At 39.8% G+C, this 10,525-nt stretch overlaps 1 protein-coding gene across 5 annotated transcripts in view; it reads right to left on the reverse strand.

The window, feature by feature from the left end:
- The window catches only part of inpp4b (inositol polyphosphate-4-phosphatase type II B), a gene marked incomplete at its 3' end in the record, with an annotated part of 210,789 nt that overhangs the window by 5,727 nt on the left and 194,537 nt on the right, over positions 1-10,525 (reverse strand). For all 5 annotated transcript variants that reach the window (XM_079499419.1, XM_079499418.1, XM_079499420.1 and 2 more), the window contains 4 exons: positions 8,656-8,796; positions 7,791-7,888; positions 6,840-6,952; positions 5,580-5,734 (listed from right to left, as the gene is read on the reverse strand). In XM_079499419.1, coding sequence (XP_079355545.1) covers positions 5,580-5,734; positions 6,840-6,952; positions 7,791-7,888; positions 8,656-8,796 — 507 coding nt within the window. The remainder of the gene's footprint in view (positions 1-5,579; positions 5,735-6,839; positions 6,953-7,790; positions 7,889-8,655; positions 8,797-10,525) is intronic.

The raw sequence follows: 10,525 nt of genomic DNA on the forward strand, positions 1-10,525 counted from the left end.
CAGCAGAGCTGAACTCCTGCAATCAGTTGGATAGCTCTGAAGTTCATTTAGAGAAAAACAATTTCAATTTATATTTTATGAGAACATTTAGTTTTTCATTGGTTTGTTTTATAATGTGCAATGCGTTTAATTCTATTCTATGCTATTCACAGCACTCTGGAACTAGCACCTCTAGAGACTTTGAAAAAGAGTGAAAAACAGCAGTCCAACATCTGGGCCTGTTGAATTAAAACGTAGCTGGCTTTCCATATTGGCAGCTGCTGAAGTGTCATGTCATTCAGAATTGATATAGGCGTGTTAAGTACATTTAATTTCCAGAATAGAATGCATGAGGAATACATCCAATTTGAGAGCCATAACATCTGGACATGTGAGATTTATGGCATGCACACTGGATGTGAATGTGAGTGTGCTTGTCAAACAAATGGGGTTGATGGATGAATTTAATGGGAAATTACACGCACTAGAACATTATGTGCTCTCATAAATCAATCTGTGGTTCAATGCTCTTGTATAGAAGTCCAACCTCATTGTAGTAGTATAATAACACTGAACAATTTCAGTCATTAGAATAGAAGCAGATATTGGGCAGATTTCCAGTATCATTGTGTAGCCTACAGGGTCAATACATATTCACTAGAATAATTATGTATTGACCTGTGGCCCAATGCTAAAAGCACAGCTGATGAAATGCTGTTATAGCTGCTAGCATATCTGAGGAGAATGGCTTATACTGCGTGTATATCTTTTCTACGTCCGAGCATAGACATGGTAACGCCCCGCCTGCCTCTGATTGGCCTACCGACACTGCCGGCCTGGCCGGCCTTACCAGAGTTTCCTCTGAGGTGGAAGATACATGGAAGATAGTCTGCCGCGAGGTTACTCCGTGGTGGGAAATAAATAAATAATACGTACGATATAATACAAGAGAATGACAGCTTGGCACGCGCGACAGTAACTTTTATTTTTGTAGAAGAGGCAAACTAATATTGTTTATGCCGTTGGCCTGTTTATTTGTATACGTGTGTGTGTAAACTTGAAACATTATTGTACTGTACAAACTAAAAGGTCTCTTTTCCCTTGATCTTTATCTTTTTTAGTATAATAGTATTAGTTTACTATAATTAAATTAATACACGATAATCAACACTAACACTTTAATTTAGAACATAGCCAAATCAAAACATAGATACGTGTTCAATCAATTATTCAATCAAAGCAAACGACACAAACAATATTAGTTTGCCTCTTCTACAAAAATTAAAGTTACAAGTTACTGTTGCGTGTTGCCATTCTCTTGTACTTGTATTACTTGTATTATACCCTTGCATCTCGGAGGACAGGCAAGAAGGGCAGTGTCGGCAGGCCAATCAGGCAGACGGGGCGTTACCATGTCTATGCTCGGACGTAGAATAGATATACGCTTATACTGCACCATTGGATTAGTTAGTAGTGAGAAGGTATTGTACAGGTTCACACACTTGTAGGTTCATACAATTGCATATATAGACTAGAGTAAGGCCATATGTTTAGACAAACTTACAGCATAGAAACAATACTGTAGCCTAGCTGTTCAAATTATACTACAGCGGGTATCAGTGGAGAAGAACACCTTGCAGTGCTGGTGATAAATATTTTCAATAATTCAATCAACCGGTTCTGCCATCCGCAGGAAATATTCTCTCATCCTTCCTATCCTGCCCTATGTCAGCAAACTGGTCTATTGTTGGGCCTATTATTATTATTATTATTATTATTAACACTATTGTAGTATAAAGCCTACATCCATGAACAAGATGAGACACGACAAGACAGAGAGTGTCTTCCTGTATTCCTGTCGTAACCACTACAATAACCACATGAACCCTCCCTGTTCTGGGCATGTCATAATATTCACTGAAAATAGATGAACATTCGCAGAAAATAGCAGCTCACAATGCGTCGCATCTAAACCCCGACACGTCATGATCTTGTACAACAGCTATTTTTGGAGAAGAGATTCGGTGTAGAGGGAAAAAATGGAGTGGACCAAGTATAGACCCCTGGGGGATGCTAGTCAACAAAGTATCGGGTTTAATGTGGTTAAATCAGTGTCTACTCTACATCATTCTGAAGTCAGTACCAGACTACCAGTGTTATGAAATCATTCAATATCACAAATTATCTTTTGTGGAAGTAATTCAAATCAATCAGTAATGAAGAGGTTGTTGGTGAATCTGTCAAAATCACATGTGCACCACCCTGGGCAAGACCTACGCTGAAAAGACTATCAGTTGCGGGATTTTAGCTGAAGTATCACCCAAGGAAATTACGTTTCTCTGCGAATGAAACAAGTGTTGTGATTGGTCGGGAAAATATCGTATCCGGGGGAAATACAGCTGACGGATGTTCCGGAGGATACATCCGCCGATAGCTTCTCTGCCTTACGTTGTGACCAGGCTTTTCTTTTCGCAGATAAGCAAGCCTGGGACCGAGGCTACGTGTGCACAGGAGAGTAAAAGACTCTCTCTCCCCAGTGTGTTTAATGGAGGTCTTTGTATAAATACAAGGATGGAGGTTGTTCAGGGAAACCACTTTGAGTGATATCATTCTAACCCAGTTATGCCAGCAAGATAAGAAAAATCAACCTGGAAATCATAAAAGTGTCTGGACACTGGTTTTGAGATCAAAGATGAAAGAAGACAAATTAATTAATTAATGAATATCAAAAAGCCCCTCAGGAAACCCAGTTTAAAATGCATACAATCTCTCTCTCTCTCTCTCTCTCTCTCCCCTACAATTAATAATAATTTTGTCCTCACTGCTTTGGAGTATTTTTTTCACTGTACATTTGCAAATTTTTTGTCCTCTCCATTTACACATCCTAACTATTGGAAGCAGTGTTTTGCTCAGAGACACTTGGACACATAGGCCCTCAAATAAACAATCGCAATTTTCGGCATTTATCATTCTAGCGTGACTTTGGACTTACACCACGCCAAAACTCACATCTGGTCGGGAGCTGTCGTAGGCTTTGTCTGCACCTGTCATAGACAAGCGGAACAGCATTGTCTTACCACCTGACTGGCATCTAAACATATGTATTCACTCCAAAAATGTAGGCTACTATAAAAAATATAAAACTAATAAATAATACATGTGATTTTTGTTGTTGTAAAGGCATGTCATATGAAATTGGTAGGATATTTCCAAGTGTACAAGCAATTAAAATCACGGAATTAAAAACAAAAATTATAATGTTACAACTAAGTTAGATGCTTAAACCATTTAAACAGTGCTTTGCATGAGCGCATACATGCAAGATTTTGGAGTCTCCCAACCTTAGACTACAGTAGGCCTATCTTTCTGGAATTATATGCAACCTCCTTGTTTAAGGATAAACCCGACGCGACACTCGAATACCTATACTTCATGTGCCGAGCCAGGGGGGGACTGCATGGGGAGATCAGAGGAATACCAAATGACTAGCCCCTTTACCAACTCACCCCAGGCATACAGCCGGCGGAACTGTGCGGCCTGGCATTCCTAAAGTAAGCTAAGTAAATTATGCTTAAACGGTTAAACCTAACCTTATTCCTAACCTTAACCTCAGTAAAACTATGCCTAACCCGGCCTAAACGTATTTCTAACCTTATTCTCAGTAAAACAAAATAAAGAATACAAGAACCGTCGGACCGAGCGGTCGGCGTGAGGTCGGCGGAAAAATCGAGGGGCGAGATGGTTTAGGCTTTAGGGGCAACTGTACCTGATACCGATCAGAGATAGGTAACCCAACCAGCCCACCACACACCAGCCTCCATTAAGGCTTCACTCCATAAAGGTTCATATAATTGATAGCCCCAGCCACTGCAGCCAGGCAGTCATAAATGCTTTCATCATATAACTCTATGCTGTCCATACCTTGTTTGGTCGTATTCCGGTTATTCGTAAAATCGGGGCGTTTCGAGAATCTTTAAGGGCGTATTTAACTGACGGTCGGTTTCAGCCGTGACATTTATCAAAGCTCAGACCAAATTTACGCTAGGATCAGCTGTATAGGATTAGGATCACTTAATGATAAATGTCATGTTGACATGGGCATACGCTAAAACCAACACTTAATTTAACCGTGAAGGGCATTATATGCATGATGTGGGCTTCTACAATAGCTGCTGTACCACTGTGTGTAGGAAGAGGAATGAACAGGGATGCTTACGGAGTCACATCTACTGGTGATGAACTGGGAGGTGGGGGTGCAGACAAAAATGGGCTTGTGTGCATGGTGAATGTGTCCTGTCTTGTCATGTACATCTTGTATGGGTGCAGGTTTGTAAGTATTATGGTACTACTGGAATGTTAACAGAAGCCAAAATAATAGACCAATGCTCTGATATAAACACATTAGTATCTAGGTTTTGTTTTAAGAGTTGCTTTTTACTGTATGTTTTATATAGCAGATGCCAGATACTGTACTATAGCAGCACTGACACAATCCAATGCAGGAAACGGTACATATTTAATGCTGCTTGTAGTAAGTTTCTGTTCAGTCAGTTGTATTTACTCATCAAACATCAGAATCAGTATTGGTTTAAAACTAATTCCATGGCTTCCCGTGCACTAATCGATAATTGGTTGAATTTAGTGTTGGTGATTGATTAGGATGGTAACCTGCACCCATATTTAGCACAGATGTAGCCATTGGAAGAAGTCTTGCTTTTGAATTACTGAATTACTGCTGTACAGTTGTGTCCCCAAGAAGAAGTAGAACAGGAAGGGAACAACTGTGGTCCTGTCAACTCTTAGGGGATGAAATGCATTATCTGGTAATTACTTGGTTGAGAGATGTTAGAGAGTTGTGTGTTACAGTATACTCATTTGTTTTTATTTCATTCAAGAGAGAATCAAATCTCTGATATAAGATGGAAGCAGGATAAATAGTAGGATGCCATTGCCACTTTATGATGTTTGATTATAGGTTTTGTTACCCTTCATCTTCATAATTCATATGAAGCCTTTTGGCATATCTCTGCTGTCTGGAAGAAACCACCTAACTCAATGACAAACAAAATGTTTATTTTTCAGGGAATGAAAAAACATCCAGCTCAGTGGAGGTTTTTGACGAAGCGCTTTTTAATACTTTTCAATATTTTTGTAACCAACACACAGACGTAAAGGGTGTTCAATATTACTGATTTATATATAATAATAAAAAAGATGACTAAACGGGTGGAGGTGTTTGGCAGATAGTTGGGGGATCCAATGGAGTTAGGAGGTTTTCACCAAAGCGCTTTTTAATACTTTCCATTGGCTCAATACTTTTTTTAACCAACACACAGACGTAAAGGGTCTTCAATAGCATTGATTTACGAAACAAAAAATAGAAATAAATAAATATATAATAATAATAATTTAAAAAAATATATACAGTATAACCTCGAAAATGGAGTTAGGTGGTTTCTTCCAGACTGCAACGGATAATAAAATATATTAATTTGGTACAGCTGCATATCAGAATTTACGCCAACGCAAGTGGGACAACTACAGTGGCTACAACTGTACAACACTAACCCTAACCCTGTAGGGTTTCTTTTTGGCATTACCTTCGCATGCAGTCCAGGGCTTGGATGAAGTAGTCCTTGCTGAGCTGGTGTTCATCTCGCAGCAGGGCACATTGTTCTAGCGTGACAGACATGGATGTCCGGTCTTTGGCACTTTTACAGCTGGTGAACCTGATACCGTTCAGTCTTCGGCAGATCTTGGAAGGTGAGAAAGGCAGCGTGGGTATCACTTTTCGGAATCACTCCATCACATAGACATATTTGCCTCCGGTTCAGTTCATTGTCCTCACTGGACCGTATCATATCAAACATTTCACTAGGTTGCGCAAAAATATTTGTAGTGCTAGTGTAAGTACATACTAGTGTTTTTATTTTATTGAGAAACACAGTTTTGAGCCAAGTGTTCGTCAAAACTAATGCTGGCAGTCAAGTGGAAAGTGTCTTGGAACAACATCCTGTTTCCCACACAGTCCATTCCAGTGTGCAAAAGGAACGGAATCAAATACACCCATCGACCCCTTTGGTGAGGTCATTTTGATTGATTGTTTGAATGCTTCAAAAATGCTGCAAAAATGTAAACAGCACGGAGGTACAGTAAAACACGTAGGCTAACAGTAGGCTATATATATATATGAATAGAGACGGCACCGGGATGAAACCCTGAGGCGAAATGGACATAGTGGCCGAATTTGATATTGCAGCGTGGGCCCAAACACATGAAGGCGCTGGTCCGTTGACTATCATTGTGCACGTTCACGATGACACGTGAACGCTGAATGCCTGCAATGATAGTCAGCGGCAGCGCATTCATGTGTTTGGGCCCAATCCATCCCAGAATGCACAGTGAAATCGCCTCATGCGCTTTTGAGCAACTTAATGCAAGTGGATGGGAGGAGAACTCGGGTGCCGTCTCTATTCATATATACTCTAAGGCTATACCACAAAATATTAAATTCATCAACAGAGCATAGGATATGAACACATTAATACATGTCATCAACAAGTACAAATAGCTACATTTACAGAGGAGAAAAGGAAAAATGGTGGCACTGTATGTTTTTGTTAGTTTTGAAAGAAGTCAGTGATTCACATCAGTGATTCACGTCCCTTAATGAATGATGTTGGTTCATTCCACATTAACACCATGAACTGTGCATTGTGCAACATAGGTGTGAGGGCCACGTAGCGACTCAAACTCTATATTAAACCTCTGGAGTACAGTACAATCCCCTTGTTCTTTCCTCATTCCCTTCCCTCTATTGAAGCAGAAAGGTCAACAATGCAGTTGGAAGGGGTTCTCACCGTTCCGGCGAGCCATAGTATTTCCACATTCTTCCTCTTCTTGGTCACTACATTCTGGCCCAGGGTTTCAAGTAGATCCTTCAAGTCTGACTGTGTCTGAAAATACGGTAGACCTGCACAACAGAAATGACATCACACTAGTGTCTTTCTTGCGGTTTAATGCTACGTACACTCGTATAGTAGGTAAATAAATATGGTTAGAATAAATAAATAAATAGGGTTAGAATAAATAAAAAGAAAATGTTGACAATGTTTATCTTCTTCCATTTCTATTGATCTTGATTGGTGGACACTTTCAACATAAGGGATATTGGCCTAACACCTACGGTCTATGCCCACACAGGCACTGATGTAATATTATGTGGTTGGGCTGCACAATAAAACGCCTGTCAAGTTAAATGTTCCTTAATAAGCTGCATGCTGTCATAGGCACTATCCAAATGATGTGATCACGTCATAATTATTTCTCAATTTGTTGGCCCAGAAGGTTGATCGTGCTACAAAAACAAAGGCTATCACATGAAAGATAAACAAAGATAATCATAATGTCTTTTTGAAATTGCATAATTTCTGACCCTGCAGCACACTTCTTTTGGTTACTTTGGCATTGTGTAGTATACTTAATCTCTTGCAGCATATTTCCATTGTTGCACTTAAGGTTCTGTTTTATGTGATTTGAAATTTGCATAGTTTCTGGATAATGTGTGTCTTGCCATTTAGTGAGAAAATCAGTTCTGTGTGCAGCACAAAGGTAATTTGTTTGTTGCCGCACTTAATACATCATGCAAGCTCAAGTGCCTTGATGTTTATCTTTCAACACAGCTGCCATGCACCTAGATAGCCAAAGATTGCATTACATAGATTTGAATGAAGTGCTCCATGAATATTTCATCGATGTAAGTGACCATGTGTTACAACTTGGAAATATTTGTTTCAAGGCCTTGCACTTACATTCTAGGGGCACCTGTTCACTCAGTGATTTGTAATAGGCTTCTAGAATCTCAAAGTTCCTCTGGTTTATTCTTTCTTGCAGCGAGATGTCTCCAAACCTATCAAGAGAGACAGAAAGAGGGTCATACAGAACGAGACAGGATACAGACAGTGATAGACATATTTTTTTCTATGAAAGCAGTCCTGTGCCCATAGTATGTTTTCTCTTCAATCAGATAAAAGATCTGAGAGGGAGAAAAAAAGACTAGTATGCACACAATGCGCATGTACTGTACATACCATGCAATACTTAATTACAATATTCGCGGTGAATATATCTGGTTTAGAAAAACAATTATGTTGCTTTATCACTATGCATGTACTCATAACATAAACAGCCATACCGGTATAAATTAATGAGAATTAATCTGTTTTTTAGCCTTGTTTCTTGTAGCATAGGTTTATGCAAACCATGTAAAATGATCCATGACCACCAAGATATACTTATAATAGCCATTGTAGTGGCAGAAATCTGAGAAATCCCATAGCCCCCACATTCTCAGACGTCCAATTATTATGAAAGAACACTATTCACAAGGTTTCTTAAGATAAGCAAACTAACAACAGATGTTTTGGCAAGGAGTTTATTATTATTATTTTTTTATTATTATTTTGTTGTTGCCAAAAGTACAATTATTGTTTCCACATGCTTGATCACGGTTTGTCTTAATGCTCTTAATGTTGTGCAAAGCAATTTGAATTGCCTTGCTGTTGAAACATATTTAATGTCAGTGTACATAACATTTATATCATCTATTTTTCGACTTGTCTTCTCGTTAGTTCTCTGTCATATTGTTATAAATTGCAGGTGCTGTTCTTGCGGTACCTCTCTGCTATCGTTTGCTGTTCGTTGATACCCACGTTGAACAACACGGGGAACACTTGTAACGGCTTGCCTTCCTTGATCTCCTCTGGTAAAGTCTGGAACACCAGCTGCGGTAACGGCACTTCTACAGTGTAGTGGTCTCTGAAGGGAAAAAAGAAACGAAGAAAGGGAGAAAATGAGTGTGTAACTGCAGGTGTGCCACAATAGCTACTACTGCACTCAGGTGGTGTCCAGACGAGGACGTATTCTGCGTTACCTGCACAACCACTCGGAGACAGCGTTTTTAGGGACTTAATCGGCTAATTTTGAAACCACCTCCCAGAGTGGCAAACTTTGGAGATGCGATGTACAGCGAATGCCTCCTATTTGCTGAAACAGTGACGCAATAGTCCCCTCGTCCCCTCCAAACTAACCTCACGTCACCAGACTTTCCACCTCCAGTATCACAGCTATTTTTTTTATATTTGCACATAATGTCTTGTAGATGAGCTATTTTCGGAGAACAGATATAAATTATGGTGATTACCAATCTGGAAAGCCAAGAAAAAAACGGATGATCTACATTATTGTTTGCCTACTAACAGGGCCGCGGGAAGGTATTTACAGTAGGAGGTGCTGAACGTTTAGGAGGGGGTGCGCACGTGTAAGCGCGCGCCGCAAAATGCGTGTGCAACTGTGCACACACCTCGTGCACGCACATTTTCATGCATTTTCACACGGAAAAGTGGCTTTTACTTTCCCTCTCTCACACACGCAAGTTATATGAACAAACCAGGGGTCTTCATCATGCCAGCTTGTCATGGACATTTTGATAAATATTTTATTTTTGTCAATAATTTTACCAGAAACCCAAATAGCTAGCTCTAAATGTATATGTGCCATAGTGACTATGCCTGTGTGCTACACATTTTAAAGGGGGGCTAATTCAAGAAGAACAGAAGGGCCCAACAGTCTCATTGTGGGCATGACATGTGTAGGCTATAATTATGAAAAAAATCTAACAATAATAAAAACATTATTTATGATTAATATACTGATGATTGCACCTGACTTGATAAGGCAAAATGGTTGAAATGTCAGTTCCTTAGTTTATTTCCTTTTCTCAGTTATAATCTGCTGGGAATGTCTAGTCAAATGAAAAAGGAACAAACACCCGCACACTGTCTTCAAAGGCAGTGAACCAACTTTTAACAGGGCAACGTTTTTGGTTCTTTATTTCTTCTTCTCAGTTCTCTGTTTGCTGGAAAGTTCTAGTCAAATGATTTGTGGTTTGCCACCAAATTATTCACTATAACTGCATATAGTTGTACAATATGTCTTTTGTGTCATGCCGTCTGTTCCGTCTGTTCTGTGCCGCGAGAAATCCTGCTTAGGGCGCCAGATTGCTCAGGACCGGCCCTGTCTCGTAGCCTCAATACTAGTATGCACCTATGCTCATCCCAGTAGCTTGTTTGCACTATACAAGCTCATTTGCCTCCATTTCTGATTAGTGAGCTTATGTGCAAAAATAATATCGTTGCTGTCGGGTGGAAACGATTGCATGTCCTAAGATGTTACTTTTCAAGAAATGGAAATAAAAAGAAAAAAGAAAGAATCTGTGTCTATTTCAAAATAGCCGATACTACAAGCTCACAACACATCACAATGGGACGCGTTGTGAGCTTGTAGTTTGGCTATTTTTGCTACTTTTGTGTTAGTGAATCTGTGAGAGAGTTACTCACATATCTTGGTACTGTATCACGTTTTTCCACCCGGCATAGTTGCTTTGTCACTGGCACATCAAAACACTAAACTACAGTCCATAGGCCTTAGTCATACTGTCTGCTCCACTTAATCAGCACGATCGCTGTGGCACGGTGTGCCTGTAGGG

The sequence above is a fragment of the Electrona antarctica genome (genome assembly GCF_951216825.1).
Source record: "Electrona antarctica genome assembly, chromosome: 4".
Taxonomy (NCBI): Eukaryota; Metazoa; Chordata; class Actinopteri; order Myctophiformes; family Myctophidae; genus Electrona; species Electrona antarctica.